Raw genomic sequence first — 19,273 nt, 5'->3', positions numbered from 1 at the left:
GGGAAATGAGAAACATATTTATATTAGAAATCAAATACAAACCACAGAATTCAGACAAAGCCAGACACATCTCTTAAATTACAAAAGAAAAGCCTTAGTATAGTTAAAAACCTGATTTATATTTTAAGCAGTAGACTGATGAAATTAAAATAACAAATGCAGTGCTGGTCTTTGACCTCAAGAGATGTGACTAGTAATTAAATGGGAATAAGAATTTGGCAGAAGAAGGGAGCAAATTTGAAATCACTTAGCCCTCTCAGCCATAAATGAAATTCCATTTTAATAAATAAAGATTCAAAGTTTAGTAAAGCCAAAATCTTAGATGATCAAAATTTAATATTCAAAAAATATTAAATCTTCCATCAAACACTAAATTCTAATTCTTTTGTGAGTCAATGTTTTACTAAGACCCTCAGTAAATGTCTAATTTTCTCCTCCAATATGTAGAGAAGCTGTCACCACCATCTGCCTGAACTATGTAGTTTTTTTTGAGACAGAGTCTCACTTTGTTGCCCAGGCTAGAGTGAGTGCCGTGGCGTCAGCCTAGCTCACAGCAACCTCAAACTCCTTGGTCTCAAGCAATCCTCCTGCCTCAGCCTCCCGAGTAGCTGGGACTACAAGCACGCACCACCATGCCTGGCTAATTTTTTCTATATGTATTAGTTGGCCAATTAATTTCTATTTATAGTAGAGACAGGGTCTTGCTCTTGCTCAGGCTGGCTTTGAACTCCTGACCTTGAGCAATCCGCCCGCCTCAGCCTCCCAGAGTGCTAGGATTACAGGCGCGAGCCACCTTGCCCAGCCTGAACTATGTAGTTTTTACTTTTCATATCAATAGAATACCCTAAAATATCATTCACATCTTCCCATTGTTTTTGCTAGTCCAGAAGGTACTGACTAATTAAGAGATGATATATCTACTTGCCTGGGCATGAACCCTTATTAACTGAAATAAATGGTGGGCTTAAATTGCGTACCTGAAGTAATGTAAATCAAATATACTTGAGCTGGGTGTGGTGGCTCATGCCTGTAATCCTGGCACTTTGGGAGGCCAAGGTAGGAGGATTGCCTGAGGCCAGGAGTCTGAGACCAGGCTGAGCAAGAGTGAGACCTGTGTCTCTACAAAAACAGAAAAGTTAGCTGGGTGTGTGGCGGCCCATGCCTGTAGTCCCAACTACTTGGGAGGCTGAGGCAGAGAAGTATCACTTGAGCGCAAGAGTTTGAGGTTGCGGTGAGCTGCGGGCTGTGATAAAGCTGCCGCACCCTAGGCCCAGGAGACACAGCAAGACCCTGTCTCTCTCAACCAACCAACTCTGGTAACTTGCTGCAATGCCGATTTAATATAATGTAAAAGGCTTGAGTATAATTGCCATACAACAAACCACACATATTGAATATATATAATTTGATAAATTTGGACATGTATATACAAACTTAGCTTCTGTAAATCCCAATTCCCTTCTTTTGCCAAACACTCAAATAGGACTTTTTTTTTTTTTTTTTTTTTGAGACAGAGTCTCACTTTGTTGCCCGGGCTAGAGTGAGTGCCGTGGCGTCAGCCTAGCTCACAGCAACCTCAAACTCCTGGGCTCGAGTGATCCTTCTGCCTCAGCTTCCCAGGTAGCTGGGACTACAGGCATGCGCCACCATGCCCGACTAATTTTTTTATATATATATATATATATATATATATATATATATATCAGTTGGCCAATTAATTTCTTTCTATTTATAGTAGAGACAGGGTCTCGCTCAGGCTGGTTTTGAACTCCTGACCTTGAGCAATCCGCCCGCCTCGGCCTCCCAAGAGCTAAGATTACAGGCGTGAGCCACAGCGCCCGGCCAGGACTTTTGTTATATGAGAAAAGTACTTACCTTCATGTAATTCACAATCTTAGCAAGAACACCAAACTTATATCCAGAGCTTCCTGATAGAGCTTTCAAGTTAAATGATCCATTGTTATGATCTGGAAATAAAGTTCAAAAACCAATTATAACATTTTCATGTTGGGTATGATTATGACTTTTAAGCAGCTAACATGATTTTAACACTGGTAATATATTTCTTGTTTGAATTTTTCATCTAATAAATTCTATGCTGTAAACTTTTGGTGAAAAATACAAAATCTTTGAGTAAATATTAAACTACCAATTTTCTCACTAAGGGTAGGAACAAAGTATAAATAACTTAAAAGCATTAAAATACAATTATTTTATAATCACCTTTATCTCACTCTTACCTGAATTCTGATTAGATTCCCCTCATAATTAGAAGTACAGCTTATTAAACAAGGGAACAATACAAACTTCAATCTGACCCATATGGCTCTTTTAACACAAAGAGTAGATTACTTCTAAGGGATAAAAAGCTCAATTTATCACCTATTACATCAATTTCTATTTCCTAACTTAAGAAAAATAAATAGGAATAGGAAAAAAAGACACTATAACTATTTCAAAGAAAACTTCACAGATAAATTACGAATAAAAAGTGCAAATACTGCCACTGCATACACATGAGTGTTGAAAAAAGGATCATGGCATTGCCCAACCACTTTGAGAAACAACCCCCACTTCTCAATCTGGTGTGGAAAAACCTGTATACAAGACCATTTTCAGGGAAGAGGGGCATGGGCAATATAAGTAACCTTAACACTTTTACCCCAATAATACGCTTAAAAAAAAAAAAAGACCATTGGCTTCAGAGCATCTATCATTCTGTTTGTACAACTGCAGGAGCCTTAACACCACCATGGCGTCACAAATGCATTCCATTAGTCACATAAGTAGGAAAAGTAAAAGATCCATCATAAACACTAGAAACACATTTCAGAAATACACATTCAATCAGCAAGGCATCAGATCAGATACCAAGTCCCCATGTGGCTGATCACACAGGGAGAGGTTAAATAAAAGGGGAGGGGGAAAGCCAATCTCTGGCATCAGCTTGGTAACAATAATTTAAACAAAAGATTGCATTAGAACCACCGCAAGTCAAATGTAACAATTGTCAGAGATCCAAAAGAACAGCTTCTAGGCAACACAATACTCCTTTGAGATTAAAGTCTTTATTGAGTATGCTTTTTTCAGACTAAGATGAAACTTCATATGCAAGTTTCCTTTAAAACTAACTTTGTTACAATCTCAACAATAACTTCATTAGTACACTGAAGTCTACCATGTTTCCAAAATTAACAGTATTAAGATTGCCTCACATATATGCTTTCACATTCACTATTTCAATTTATGAAATATTGCCCACATAGTTCATTTTCCCAAGGTGTTCAGAACACTTGTAAACAATAATAACTAATATTTATTGAATAATTACTATCTGCTAAACATCATGATAAATAATTTTCACATTTAATTCCTCCCCAAAATCCTATTTAAGATGTATCATTGTCCCCCTTTAACCATAAGAAAACTTGGAGTAGTAAGCGGTGGAGTATGGATTCAATCCACTTGTAAACCCTGTGATACTGCCTTATGTAAGACTCACTAGCCTTTGCACATATTATTCCCTCTGAAACTGGCTATTTTGTTGAAGTATGGAAATCCATGCTAGGTGCAGTGGCCCATGCTTGTAATCCCAGATCTTTGGGAAGCCAAGGCAGGAGGATCACTTGAGGCCAGAAGTTCAAGACCAGCCTGGACAACACAGTGAGATCCCATCTCTATAAAAATTTAAAAAATTGGCCAGGTGCAGGGGCTCACGCCTGTAATCCTAGCACTCTGGGAGGCTGAGGTGGGCAGATCATTTGAGCTCAGGAGTTCGAGACCAGCCTGAGCAAGAGCAAGACTTGGTCTCTACTAAAAATAAAAAGAAATGAATTGACCAACTAAAAATATATAGAAAATATTAGCCGGGCATGGCGGCACATGCCTGTAGTCCCAACTACTCAGGAGGCTGAGGCAGTAGGATTGCTTGAGCCCAGGAGATTGAGGTTGCTGTGAGGTAGGCTGATGCCACGGCACTCTAGCCCGGGCAACAGAGTGAGACTCTGTCTCAAAAAAAAAAAAAAAAAAAAAAATTTTAACTGGGCGTGGTGTTGCATGCCAGTAGTCCCAGCTACTTGTGAGGCTGAGACAAGAGGACCACTGGAGCCCAGGAGTTCAAGATAACAGTGAGCTATAATCATACCACTACACCACCCTGGGTAACAAAGCAAGACTTCATCTCTTTTAAAAAAAAAAAAAAAAAAAACAGGCCGGGCGCTGTGGCTCACGCCTGTAATCCTAGCTCTTGGGAGGCCGAGGCGGGCAGATTGCTCAAGGTCAGGAGTTCAAAACCAGCCTGAGCAAGAGCGAGACCCCGTCTCTACTATAAACAGAAAGAAATTAATTGGCCAACTGATATATATATATAAAAAATTAGCCGGGCATAGTGGCACATGCCTGTAGTCCCAGCTACTCGGGAGGCTGAGGCAGAAGGATCACTCGAGCCCCAGAGTTTGAGGTTGCTGTGAGCTAGGCTGACGCCATGGCACTCACTCTAGCCTGGGCAACAAAGCAAGACTCTGTCTCAAAAAAAAAAAAAAAAAAAAACAGGAAAGAAATAGATAAATGCACGTTTGATGTGTCCTTGTTTAAATTTAGTAAAATAATATTAAGCTTACCGTAAACTCCTATGTAAGAAGCTAACTGGAAAGACTATGAAAAAGAGATGACAATATGTTAAGGACAAACACCATACAAATGGTCAAGTATGAACCACATACAGTTTTGTTTACCATGGTATCTCTCCAGCATTAACGCAATGCAAGCATAAACACTCAATAAATGTTTGTTGAATAAGTGAATGTAATAAGGATATTTCTATGCATTCTTTTATAGCCCTAGAAACTAATGTCCCAATTTATCTGTAATTTTAAAAATGAAGCCTACAAAGCAAGCATTTACCTTGTCTGCTGCTGTTTTAATAACCACTCCTATAATTAAGAATCTTGATTGTGTTATGCTTGCACCAAAACTCTAAATATAAATAATACACCATAACTAAAAACACTGTCTCTAAATAGCCAACTGGAGATGACTTTGCCATTTAAATGTCATAGACTGTTTTTTTAAATATACAAGCATATTTACCTAATCAAACCCTCTTCCAATTTGCAGAGCTGAAAAACCAATCTTTTCTCTCAGAATTTCTCCTAAATCAAACTACCACATGGAAATAATGACTTTCAGAGGGCAAAATTTATACAGAGAACAAATAATGAAAGAAGGAAAGAGAAAAGAAAAATTAATTCATGAGATTTTATGCATACTTCCTGGAGGAGACATCAAGCTGGTAAAAGGACTGTTCCCTAGGTTATTACCTCTCCCGACATTATCTTATAGCCCCAGCACTGAAGTAGTCACTAAAGGATCTGGAATTTTATAGTAAAACACTAAGGAATCATCAATTTGTTAGTAACTCACAAATTCCTATACAGAAATTTAGCTTAAGGGAAAGAAAAATAAAGGAAAAGGGGTGACAGCTGATATCCCAGACAGCTCTATTCAAGTTTATGAATGATTTACTCTTAAGGGTGGCAGGACTTAATGCAAATGAACAGAGAGGAAACTGTCAGCTGCATTGTGGTCCAACCAATCGAAGCGCAGCTCCATCTTGGCTGTGCACTAGACTGCATTACAAACAGACGATACCATCGCTTCAACAGCATCCTTTCAGACAAGAGGTAGGTTTATATGATCTTTTTTATTTAGTAGTACATGTCCTTATGATGCCATAGGAAAATATTTTACCATGAAAAATCAACCAGAAAGCTTTGTTCCTACGAAATACCAAAAAAAGCAACGTATTCATTTCATTGCTTGGTAGAATTTTATTATGAAAATAGGAAGACTGCCGCCTTGTGCTGTTTGCTAAGCACCCTTACCATCTGTGCCTTAATGGAAAATTCATTACGTTTTATATGAAGCTGATCTATATCCAGATCTTGGAGTAAACCGTAAGCATTGGAGATGTTAACTGGTTACTTGCTAATTTCATTTTCTCTGAACGATTTCATTTTAGCAGTTTGGTCTGTCTTAACAAAGGATTTTTCTTAAAGAAAAATCTAGACTAAAAGCGAATCCTGGACTAAAGCTTTCTGATTATATGTGCAAATTATACTACTAGCTGATAAAAAGCAGTTACTTACAAGAAAGTTTGTTATATTTTAACAAATAAAACAGTTCAAAATTATTTTATTTGACTTGAAGCATAAATGCAGAGAATGCCATGAAATCATCACAATTGTGATTTTTTTTACGTAAAAATAAAAAGGCATCATTATGTGGATTGCATTATACTATAACCAAAGAGATAATTTATAGAGCTTCAGACTTTCCTAACATCTTAATTAAAATAACTCCTCATTTAAATTTATTTTACTGCAATATACAAGTTATGCTATTATTAAATGAAAACCTTTTTAAACACCTTTCATTTTTGATAAGCCACAAAATATATTTATCAAAGCATTTAAATATAATGTTAAAGTTATTTCCTGATCCTCAAAATAAATACAAATTAAGTCTTTTTGATAAATTACATTTTAAAATGAAAATATATCCTAACAAGAATTGGTTAAGGGAGGAGGGTACCGTACCTTTCTAGGTAATAAGATTATTTTCACGGCTCAGAGCAATTGTTCATGTCTATTAAAAATCAGTATCAATTGTTGACCAAATTTCTAATTTTATAGTATTCAAGCATGAAAATATCATTATTTAGTAGGTACTAGAGCTCCAGGATACTATACACACTGACCTAAAGATCAACTTCTACCCTTTTACCTCGCTGGTAAATTTATTTAATCTTTAAAGGTTTGTGGGTTTTTTTTTCCCATAATTTCTATTCCTTCTATTTCTTAGTCAGCATTCAGCTAGCATGAGCAAAGTATCCCTTCCAAAACCCAAAGGTTGCTGTAACAAGATATTAGATCTTTCCAGGTTTAGCATAACAGGGTTAATTACCTAGAAACCATTCCTGCCTGTTATATACAAAGTACTGGAACTCCCCAAAAAAGTCTCAGAAAAAATAATTTTGTCAAATAAAAGTTAACTTACAACTCAAATTTCAGGTAAATTGTAAACAGAAACTCCTACTACCCACACTCTTTTAACACTCTATCAGCAGCCTTGTAATATATCCATGGTTAGCACAGATGAAGTCTTCATTGCTGTTTCACCAGACTAGAGGCATGGCCTATCTTGGAGAGTTCCAGAGCTTAAACTGAGCAAGTTGCTCTATATTTAAAGGCTACTATGATTAACTAATCATATTTCAAGTCATATACGTGCAAAGGCCCTAGAGAATTCAATTCAAAGGCTTTTTTCATAAATAGAGCAAAACATAATTTTATTCTGATCTGGTAACCCAAGGTTCCAGAATAGTTCCAAGTCCTAGCCCCATAAATATTCCACTGGGCCTTTTGAAATGGGAGGGAATATATCAAAACAGCATAAAACAAAACACAACTAAAAACTATATACTTAAAAAATTATGTTATTTACTTTAAAACTCCCCATTTCTGTAAAAAAAATTTTTTAAAGGGTTGGAGGAAAGATCCAAAAAAGTACAATACATTGTTCTTTTACTTTTTTTTTTTTACCATTTTCTCTTGCTCTTTATGAGGCATGTTTATAGCATTTGCTTGATATAAACTTACATTTTAATTTCAAAACTATAGACTTAGAGAAGGAGAAAATGCTAATGGTATCTGTCTTTCCACATGCCTAATTATGCCTAATCCATCAAAGACAGATTTAATCTTTACCTTAAATTCAACACAAAATATAACTAGGGCTCTACTGTACTTTTAAAAACTATATTATATTTAATTTAAGGTGGAAAATGACTCTGTATTACAGGGTTTACTTTTATTCAGATATGCCCTGAAGCTAATCTAAAGCATAAATGTTCTGAGCTGCTCATCAGTTATCAATACACTCACAGGGAACAAATTGTCATCATTTACAACATAAACTTTGCAAATACACTTTCTTAGAGACTTCCAGTAAAGCACACAAGCAAGTGCCTTTGGAGGTGGCATGCATTCCTATCCACAGTCATTACTGGAAGCATAATTACTATAAACATTTTTACATGTGAATAAAGTACACAGGCTAATCAAAATGACAATTTTTTTTTTTTTTGAGACAGAGTCTCGCTTTGTTGCCCAGGCTAGAGTGAGTGCCGTGGCATCAGCCTAGCTCACAGCAACCTCAAACTCCTGGGCTCAAGCAATCCTGCTGCCTCAGCCTCCCAAGTAGCTGGGACTACAGGCATGCATCACCATGCCCGGCTAATTTTTTATATATATATTAGTTAGCCAATTAATTGCTTTCTATTTATAGTAGAGACGGGGTCTCGCTCTTGCTCAGGCTGGTTTCGAACCCCTGACCTCGAGCAATCTGCCCTCCTCGGCCTCCCAGAGTGCTAGGATTACAGGTGTGAGCCACCACACCCAGCAGTACTTTTTAATTCTCCTTTTAAAATAGATATTTATTTTGGTTTAAATAAGTAATAAATTCAAATGGTTCAAAAACCAAAAGAATAGGCCGGGTGCGGTGGCTCACGCCTGTCATCCTAGCACTCAGGGAGGCCAAGGTGGACGAATCACTCAAGGTCAGGAGCTCAAGACCAGCTTGAGCAAAAGTGAGACCCCATCTCTACTAAAAATAGAAAGAAATTAATTAGCCAACTAAAATATATAGAAAAAATTAGCCAGGCATGGTGGCACATGCCTGTAGTCCCAGGTACTCGGGAGGCTGAGGCAGAAGGATTGCTTGAGCCCAGGAGTTTGAGGTTGCTGTGAGCTAGGCTGATGCCACCACACGATAGCCCAGGCAACAGAGTAAGACTCTGTCTAAAAAACAAAACAAAACAAAACCCAAAAGAATATAACAAGGTGTATGTTGAGAAGTCTCACACATATCCCTGTGCCCCTCTCTCCCCTACCCATCCCCACAATCTATTGTGATTAATTTCTTGTAGATACTCCCAAGATTTTTGTGCAGATGCAAGTATATCATTTCCCTTTTTGTTATATACATTATCCTTTACCTTGTTCTTTTCATTTAACATATCCTAAAAATCTTTCCATATCACTATACAATTACCTGCAATTCAATTGTGTGGATATACTCTATCAATTTAACCAGAATAGTTCTGGGTAGAATAGATCAGTGTAAGTTAACCTCAAATAACTGAAATTAGTTATGTGTCTGTCTGTCTGACTTTGTGGTTTCCTTTTTCTCTTTCTCATTCTCTATTTTTTTAGGGACAAGAGGACCCGAAAAAATTTTAAGTAGTTCATTTGTATCTCAAAAATAAACAGAATATGAGATTTCTTAAACCAATTTTCTAATCATTCTAAAATTTCATTTTGAAATGGTAACTTACATTATTAGTTTTTACAACTTCTCCCCAAATGTCAATACAAAAGGCCTACTCACAATAAATTAAAATATAAAGTGATAACTTCAGCATAATTTCAACTAGGTATAATTTTTATACAGCCAATCTCTGGAAGAAAAGAAAAAAAACCAGCAGTTTATTATGTCAGGGAGATACAATAGGGAGTAAAGCTCTTAATTTTTATTTACGTAAAATTGCTATAATGATGTTTCTGAAATCAACAGTGAAATAACATTTTTAATTTATTTATTTATATTAATAAGGTAGATTAAACTAATTTGAGAGGCATAATATACAAACTGCTTCTCTCTATTCTCTTTTCTCTCCCAATCTTTGTTACCCTTGTAGTTACTTCTAATGCCAGGTTTAGAAAAGAAATCTTCAAAAGAAATCCCCAGGTTTTAAAAAGAGATTAACCTGAAAGGCCTTCACAGAAAGGCTAAGGGATAGCTCCATAAATGCTGGAGAGGTCGTAAGTTAGCCCAAGTAAAACTACCATCACGTGATTCTTCCTGCTCTTTAAGCTACCCACGCAAGTGGCTCTGTCCTCTATTTCCCAAAGGTCCTACTCTTCCTCTTTCTCATTACCTCTGCTCTTCAAAAAGAACCTCAAACTCATTTACACTTAAGTAAAAATAACTGTAATGTGTGTTACCCCTCGCAGGAATATCTGCATTCTGGCAGCCCTAAAAATCTTAAAGGAGCTCCAAGAGCTGGACATTTCTATGGCATTTGGATGTGAATGTGTGCGTTATTAGGGAAGCTGGGTCCCAAAGGACCTAACTTTTATCTCCATTTAAGTAAGTTTCTACGAGGAGTATTTGTGTGCACGGTGATTAGAGTCAGAGGCAGCAATAATGGGGAGCCTACCAGGGCACCCACAGTACACAACTTCCAGGGGCACCACTCACATCATGTTCTACATGAATGGCGCCCCCCAACACAATATGAATGGTGCTGCCTGCAGTTGTGCACGGTAATGGCCCTGCTTCTGTAAGAATGTGTTCTGAAGAGAAAATGCAAAGGATAAAAAGGTAATTTTGAAAGGCTGGGTCTAAAGACACAGTTTGAGATCACTGTAATGTAATGGGAAGTTACATACCTACGTTCCAGACCATGTATTTTTGTATGTCCCTGAACTAAAAGAAGTAATTGATTCAATTACTGCCCATTAGTCTGCTCTCACTTCAAGATGAAGGGTCACCACGCACCATAAAACTGAAGGATTCTTAAATCCAAAAAGAAAACATGCATTTAAGCCTTTACTTCTGGCCTCAGATCATCACTTTAAACTTCAAAATGCAGGGCAAAAGAAAGAAAGGAAGCCAGCCAGCCAGAAAAGTGAAGCAATTTGCTATGTAAACCTGATTTACGAAAGAATTCAAAAACCTTAAAAAACATCATTTTAACAACCTCAAAGTTTTAAAATTTTATTAATTAAGAAAACAGGCTGGGCGTGGTGGCTCACAACTGTACTCCCAGCACTTTGGGAGGCCAAGGCAGGAGGGCTGCTTGAGCTCAGGCCAACCTGACCAAGAGCAAGACACCATCTCTACCAAAAAAAAAAAGAAAACAAAGAAGTCAGCTGTGGTGGCTCATGCCCTGTCCCCCCCCAAAAAAAGGGAGTAAAACAGAGGAAGAGTTCTAACAGCACAGTGGCACCTTATGTTTAAAAACAGTCCTGGCCAAGCGCAGTGGCTCAAGCCTGTAATCCTAGCACTCTGGGAGGCCGAGGCGGGTGGACTGCTTGAGGTCAGAAGTTTGAAACCAGCCTGAGCAAGAGCAAGACCCTGTCTCTACTATAAATAGAAAGAAATTAATTGGCCAACGAATATATAGAGAAGAAATTAGAGCAGGGTGGCACATGCCTGTAGTCCCACATGCTTGTAGCCTGTAGCATATGCCTGTAGCTACTGGGGAGGCTGAGGCAGGATTGCTTGAGCCCAGGAGTTTGAGGTTGCTGTGAGCTAGGCTGACGCCACGGCACTCACTCTAGCCTGGGCAACAGAGTGAGACTCTGTCTCAAAAAAAAAACAAAAAAAAACAAAAACAAAGTTCTCACCATTGAGAAATATATACTGAAATATTTCTAGATGATAGAATGTCTGGGATTTGCTTTCAAATAATCCAAGCAGTGGAATCAAGTGAGTAGAGGTACAGATGAGCCCAGAATTGATAAACGAAGCTGTATTATGAGCACGCAGGAGTTCATGACACTTTCATACTTCCACACCATCTTCAATTTTTCTTTAAATGAAACATACTCTCACATGCAAGGTATCTCCAGAATTTGGCAAAGTATTTGGTACACAGTAGGTAATTGATAAATATTTGCTATAGGAATGAAGGAAAGCCTATTTACAAGTATATAGTAAAGGAAAAACATACAAGATGATAACAATCAATGAATTAAGGAAGTGGAGCTATAAGTTTTTTTTTTCTTCTTTCCAAAATGTTCTTAGTGTACAGGTATTTTATAATTTTAAATTAAGCTTTAAGGCCGGGCGCTGTGGCTCACGCCTGTAATCCTAGCTCTTGGGAGGCCGAGGCGGGCGGATTGCTCAAGGTCAGGAGTTCAAAACCAGCCTGAGCAAGAGCGAGACCCCGTCTCTACTATAAATAGAAAGAAATTAATTGGCCAACTGATATATATATAAAAAATTAGCCGGGCATGGTGGCGCATGCCTGTAGTCCCAGCTACCCGGGAGGCTGAGGCAGAAGGATCACTCGAGCCCAGGAGTTTGAGGTTGCTGTGAGCTAGGCTGACGCCACGGCACTCACTCTAGCCTGGGCAACAAAGTGAGACTCTGTCTCAAAAAAAAAAAAAAAAAAATTAAGCTTTAAGAGATATTTTTAAAAGATCAAGATAGTAACAATTCACTTATTTCCTCGATACTGTAGTTCCATACTACCAAACCTTTAATCCTTACAGTTCCACTTAAGGCCTAACAAATACTAGGTCAACAAAAGCAAAACTTAATGCGAGAATACTCAAATATGCACTCATTAGTTTATTTTGTGAAATGGAATAATTTAATAATTGATACCTCTGGGAGGGCTGATTTGTTTGTTTTTTAAAATATTAATGTTGGCCGGGTGCAGTGGCTCACACCTGTCATCCTAGCACTCTGGGAGGCCAAGGCGGGTAGATCGCTCAAGGTCAGAAGTTCGAAACCAGCCTGAGCAAGAGCAAGACCCTGTCTACACTAAAAGTAGAAAGAAATTAATTGGCCAACGAAAAATATATAGAAAAAAATCAGCCGGGCATGGTGGCTCATGCCTGTAGTCCCAGCTACTTGGGAGGCTGAGGCAGGAGGTTTGCTTAAGCCCAGGAGTTTGAGGTTGCTGTGAGCTAGGCTAATGCCACGACACTCTAGCCTGGGCAGCAGAGTAAGACTCTGCCTCAAAAAAAATAAAATAAAATAAAACAAAATATTAATGTCTACGGGTCATTTAGGTACATAAAACATTTTAAATTATCATCTACATAACAAACAATCCCAAGATTAAGATCTCTTCACAGGTAACTTTAACCTACAATGTTATTATCCTTACTCTGAAAACTGTCATTATTTGGCTTTTCTTTCTCTACCATTTTTCACTCAGCCACTACTTCCTGATTCACATCACCTGTCATCAAAGTTTAAAGGAGTGGAAATAAGAGACAGACACACTGAACCAAAAAGGTGAGAAGAATCCATACAGGTAATGACAAATGCTTTTCCAGGGGCAGTTTGAAGAACATAACCTTAAAACACCAAGATTTTCTGTAGCTAAGAGCTCAATGACCACTGCATTAGCCAAGTTTTAAACCAATTCAAGGCCGGGCGTGGTGGCTCACGCATGTAATCCTAGCACTCTGGGAGGCCGAGGCGGGCGGATTGCTCAAGGTCAGGAGTTCAAAACCAGCCTGAGCGAGACCCTGTCTCTACTATAAAAATAGAAAGAAATTAATTGACCAACTAATATATATATATATAAAATCAGCCGGGCATGGTGGCGCGTGCCTGTAGTCCCAGCTACTCGGGAGGCTGAGGCAGCAGGATTGCTTGAGCCCAGGAGATTGAGGTTGCTGTGAGCTAGGCTGATGCCACGGCACTCACTCTAGCCTGGGCAACAAAGCGAGACTCTGTCTCAAAAAAAAAAAAAAAATTACATCAAAAAAAATAAAAAAAAATAAAAAATAAAAATAAAAATAAATACCTTAACTTTGCAACATGTGATCTGAAAAAAAATAAAAATAAAAAAAAATAAATAAACCAATTCAGCTGACTTTTTCCATCTTCCATTGGCAGTTCATTTCTGTACATGAACCTTAAATACACATATATCTAATAATATACACAAAAAACAATAGAATATGGTTTACAGAGTATACTGGCATAGATATACAAAAATTCAAAAATACTATTTAGACATTAAGATTCAGGTTCTCTCTATAAATTTATTAAAAATCTTAGGACTGAGATTTAAATGGACAAATCTGTAGTTTGGTTACATATATTGATTTTTCTACCCTTTTTTATAGATTCAAAAGAGAAATACAAGAAGTGGAATCTCTAAAATGGCTTCCAGCCACTGGAATGAAACCACAACCTCTGTTTATCAGTACCTTGGTTTTCAAGTTCAAAAAATTTACCCTTTCCATGATAACTGGAACACTGCCTGCTTTGTCATCCTGCTTTTATTTATATTTACAGTGGTATCCTTAGTGGTGCTGGCTTTCCTTTACGAAGTGCTTGACTGCTGCTGCTGTGTAAAAAACAAAACTGTGAAAGACTTGAAAAGTGAACCCAACCCTCTTAGAAGTATGATGGACAACATCAGAAAACGTGAAACTGAAGTGGTCTAGCATTCTACAGAAGATGAATAAAATCTTTGACAGCAGCTTGATCTTGTCTGAGAAAAGAGAGAATCTTCTGAGACCAACTGTTAGTACAAAACTGATTCTGACTATGAATGGTTAAAAGATTTCTAGTAGAAGGGAAAAACAAGTTAAATATGCACTGTTTGTGTATGTATCCCTTTCATTAAATATACAGTAAAACTTCATAAATGTGAATTTACCATTTAATGTGACACCTCAAAAACTGGAGAAAAGATTCCTAAAATTCAATATTAAGCAGTAAAACGTAAGCTTTGGAAAATATAAAAAGGCTAATGATGCTAAAACTTAACAATTTGTGTAGTCTAAAAAATAGTGTTTTGGTAACAAAAATGCTGTTTAAAATGTAATTCTATATACAAAGTAAAATACTTCCACCATGAGTTCCCATTTATTAAAAAGTAATATTTTTTATTTATTGAAGACAACTTATATATATTTTTAGTGATTTGAGTTTGATGTAGGATTTGTATGAAAAAGTTTCAAAATACTCAGAAAGGGCCAGGTGCAGTTGGTCACGTCTGTAATCCTAGCACTCAGTGAGGCTGAGGCGGGAGGATTGCTTAAGCTCAGGAGTTCGAGACCAGACTGAACAAGAGTGAGAACCCGTATCTACCAAAAATAGAAAAAAGTAGCTGGGCCTGGTGGCACACACCTGTAGTCCCAGCTACTTGGAAGACTGAGGCAGGAGGATTGTTTGAGCCCAGGAGTTTGAGGTTGATGTGAGCTATGATGACACCACTGTATTCTAACGCAGGGCAACAAAGTGAAACCCTGCCTCAAAAAAAAAAACAATAATCTAGTTTTTAAAAGACTATGTACTTTCCATCTATGACAAGGATCCCAAAGGTCATGAAAATGTATGTGGTTTTAACAGTGCTCAGAACAGCTCCTGGTTACCAAGTGTTTTGTATACCTGTGTCACAAATCTTTTGAAAGTTGGTTACATGATTTGCGTTTGTTTCTAATATTAGAATAAATATTTTTAAAGTGCTTTGTGAAAAAATGAGTACAGGATGGCAATTAAGGTTCTTTAAATTGAAAATAACAGATTTCTGCTCTCTTCCCTTCACCACATAGTTCTTTATTGCATAAAAAAAATTTCTGTGGCTGGAGTGCATGCAATGGCATGATTATAGCTCACTGCAACCTCCAACTCCTGGGCTGAAGTGATCCTCCTGCCTCAGCCTCCCAAGAAGCTGAGACTACAGGTGGAGGCCACTAACTATGCCTGGCTAATTTTTTCTTTTTCTATAGAGACAGAGTCTCACCATGTGGCCTCAAATGATTCTCCCACCTCAGGCTCCCAAAATGTTGGGATTATTGAGCTACCATACCTGGCAATAGCTAGATTTTTTTTTTTATAATGTACACTATCAAATGTTTCCCACCCTATCCTGTAATTTATTTAGCCATCCAACAAATATTTACTGAGTGCTTATTATGTATGAGAGATTAAGCCAGATACTAAGGGTAGAGTGGCAAACAAGCATCATGCAAACAGTACACAACAGCAGCTTTGTCAGAAAGCTATGGGAACTCAAAGGTTAAACACCGAATTCAGATTAGAGAATGGGAATAAGATGACTTTTAAACTGAAACCTCAAAGAACAGAAGTTAGCCAAAAGACAGAGGGAGGGAAGGAGGGAGGTAAGAATGTTCCAGGAAGAGGAAATAATATGAGCAAAAGCCAAGAGGCAAAAGAAAGTAAAGCATGTTAGAGGAGCTACAAGTCAGTATCACTAGGACAGAGTACAAGAACAGCAAGATACGAGACATAAGAGATTAGCAGAGGCCAGATTCCGTAGGGCATGTAGGCTGCAGAAGATGGACTCTATCTGAAAAACAACGATGATCAGCTTAAGCAGAGTGACATGATCAGATTAGAAAAATCATTGACTGGGAAGAATGAAGAGGCGAGAAGCTAAACCAAGAGATCTGGTAAGCACCGAATCCAGCAATCTAATCCTAGTGACCTAAACTAGGGTGGTATGATAGTCTTTAGTGTTTACACCCCGTATTTCCAGCTCTCTTCATTCTGAGCCCAAGAAAAGATTGCACTTAGGAACCCCTAAGGTTGGGGTACAGCCTTGTGACTAGCTCTGACCAATGAGCTGTGAGAGGAAGTGCTGTGTGTCACCTCCAGGCCAGAGCACTTACCAGGCTAGCACAAGATCTTTTTCCCTCTGGCACAGAAACCAGAAACATCTGAGCTATCAGCTGCTAACCTGGGTCCCCGAGTGACTGTACCAAGCTGAGACCTCTACCAACCCATGATAAACATGGTAGGAAACAGAAACAAGCCTGTGTTAAGACAGTGCGATTTTGGCATTATTACCACAACACAGTTTATCCTATCCTGACTGTTGCTAGGGATGACCCTGGCCAACCAAAGCAAAGCCCTACACAGTCTCTTCCTGCTGTTCAATGGGATCTGCTGTTTGTGCAGAAGATGAAATTCCCTATCCCATTACCTGTAGCCAAAACTGCAAGTTAAGACATTTCTGGCCAGGCGTGGTGGCTCACGCCTGCAATCCTAGCACTCTGGGAGGCCAAGGCGGGAGGATCGCTCAAGGTCAGGAGTTTGAGACCTGTCTGAGCAAGAGCGAGACCCTGTCTCTACTAAAAATAGAAAGATTAACTGGCCAACTAAAAATATATAGAAAAAATTAGCTGGGCATGGTGGTTCATGCCTGTAGTCCCAGCTACTCAGGAGGCTGAGGCAGGATGATTGCTTGGGTCCAGGAGTTTGAGGTTGCTGTGAGCTAGCAGACACCATGCCACTCTAGCCTGGGCAACAGAGTGAGACTCTGTCTCAAAAAAAAAAAAAAAAGACATTCTTAACACATTGACTGCCACACTAGAAAAAAAAATTTTTTTCTTTGGGCCCACAGTGTTTTATTAGGAAAATAGAATAAAAACTCTGAAAACAAAACTATACTTTCTAGTTTAATGAAAAATTTGTTCTTTTTTATTGTTTTTTTGCGCATGAGTTACATGCAACTTCAAAGATAGTAGAGTAGGCAATTAAGTATGAAATGTCTGATTACCTTAAGTACTAAAAGTTTGACAGTTGATACCTCTGACATTTCACTTTGACACTTCTTGGTTATTTTCCCCCCCCTATTGTGAAGGTACATCCTCAGTCTTTCAAATACATGTTTTGCCTTGTGATTATCTTTCACATTTTTTTTAGAGCAATTTTTGTGAAACCATGGATAAGTAAAAAATTTGTGTTATTTTTGAATATGAGTTCCATCATGAACCCAATGCAGAGCAGACAGCTTGAAATACCATCACGGTGTTTGGAAAAGATGTGGTTAAGGAACACAGTACATCAACGGTTTGGATTTTAATTTTGAAAGTGAGCCATGTGGGTGACCTGAGAGCAAGATAGATAATGATGAGCTGCAAGCTGTAGTGGAATCGAATCCATCTCAACCTACCCATGAATTAGCAGCAAGGTTTGACGTTACTTATTCCAACAATATTGGACCATTTGAAACAAACTGACAAGGTAAAGAAGCTGGACAGATGGATATCACATGAATTAAACAACCATCAGAAGAGAAATCATCTTGAAGCTTCCCTTTCTTTGCTGTCGTGACATAAAGGCAAACCATTACTATACCATATTGTTACATGTGATGAAAAATAGATTCTTTTTGACAATTGCAAGCATTCAGCACAATGGCTGGATAAAGATGAAGTGCAAAATATAGTCCAAAGCCAAATATTCATCAAAAAATAAGCTAATAGTGTCTAGCGGGTGGTCCAGCACTGGTATTATCCACTATAGCTTCATGAAAGCTGGTCAATCGATTACAGTAGACGTCTACCGCAACCAGTTGGATGAAATGATGAGAATGCTTGTGATTAAGCAGCTGAGATTGGTCAACAGAGACAGGCTAATCCTCTTGCAAGAGGATGTCGCAAAACAATGCTGCTGCTACAACTACAAAGGCTGGACATCAAAACTTTCTGTCATCCACTGTATTCACCAGGCCTTGCATCTACTGACTGTTACTTCGTTCCAGGCTTTGGACCACTTCTTGGAAAAATATTCAATTCTCAAAAAGCTGTGGAAAATGCCTTTCTCCATTTCATCACTAATCCTTCTTTAGGCTTCTTGGCTGCTGGCATAAACAAGCTACCCTTAAGATGGCAAAACTGTGTCGACAGTTTAGGAGCATACTCTGACTAATTGTACTGCTTCTTGTTTGAGATATAATAAACTAAACTTGTGACTCAAAATCAGACATTTCATATTTAATCACTGAATAGTTCTCACGGCTCCAAACATGAAGAGACATGTGAGTTACATATGCTTCACAAGGCCCCAGGCTCAAAACTGGCATGAGTTAAATATGACTCACATAGCAATTAATGTATTAAGTAGGTCAAAGGGACAAGGCCTAAGAGTAGCTGTGTTAATGTTTAAAACAGTTTTAAATTTTTTGTATAATTTAAATGTAAATTTCATTGTAATGAGAGATAAACCTAATATATATGCTTATAAGAATGATAGGCCTACTTTGATTAAAAAAATTAGCTGTGCTCTAACATCAGTTATTAAAACAACTTGAAGGACATCTAACAAAATGACATCAATAAAAATTACTGCTACACTTTGTCAATCAAGTTGTACTAACCTTTTTGTTTAAAACATAATAGCCTAAGAGTAAACTAAACCCAAAGCAAGCAGAAGGAAGGAAATAATAAATATTAATGTGGAAATAAATGACATAAAAAAATAGAAATAAAGAGGAAAACCAATAAAACCAAAAGTTGGTTTTTTGAAAAGATAAACAAAATTTACAAACCTTTAGCTAGATTTATCAAGAAAAAAAGAAGAAAATACAAATTCATAAAATCACAAATCAAAGAAGGGATATCACTACTGACCTTACAGAAATCAAAAAGATCATAGGGGAATACTGTGAAAAACTTTAAACAATGTAGATGATTAAATACACTCC

At 37.8% G+C, this 19,273-nt stretch overlaps 2 protein-coding genes across 4 annotated transcripts in view; one reads left to right on the top strand and one right to left on the bottom strand.

Annotated features, from left to right (window-relative positions):
• Positions 1-19,273, bottom strand: part of GTF2E2 (general transcription factor IIE subunit 2) — a 66,701-nt gene that overhangs the window by 37,397 nt on the left and 10,031 nt on the right. For both annotated transcript variants that reach the window (XM_075997327.1, XM_075997328.1), the window contains one exon: positions 1,876-1,967. In XM_075997327.1, coding sequence (XP_075853442.1) covers positions 1,876-1,967 — 92 coding nt within the window. The remainder of the gene's footprint in view (positions 1-1,875; positions 1,968-19,273) is intronic.
• Positions 5,413-17,078, top strand: SMIM18 (small integral membrane protein 18). 2 transcript variants are annotated; one of them, XM_012784138.2, is made up of 3 exons: positions 5,413-5,681; positions 13,016-13,095; positions 13,938-17,078. In XM_012784138.2, the coding sequence occupies exon 3, from the start codon at positions 13,974-13,976 to the stop codon at positions 14,259-14,261; it is 288 nt and encodes a 95-aa protein (XP_012639592.1). In that variant the 5' UTR covers positions 5,413-5,681; positions 13,016-13,095; positions 13,938-13,973; the 3' UTR covers positions 14,262-17,078. The 2 variants fall into 2 exon arrangements, with proteins under 2 accessions (XP_012639592.1, XP_020138431.1); XM_020282842.2 differs by lacking the exon at positions 5,413-5,681 and having other exon boundaries at positions 12,817-13,095.

Source organism: Microcebus murinus, chromosome 24 (assembly GCF_040939455.1).
Source record: "Microcebus murinus isolate Inina chromosome 24, M.murinus_Inina_mat1.0, whole genome shotgun sequence".
NCBI lineage: Eukaryota > Metazoa > Chordata > Mammalia > Primates > Cheirogaleidae > Microcebus > Microcebus murinus.
Note: the sequence above shows the minus strand (reverse complement) of the source record. Positions and strands in the feature narration are given on the sequence as shown.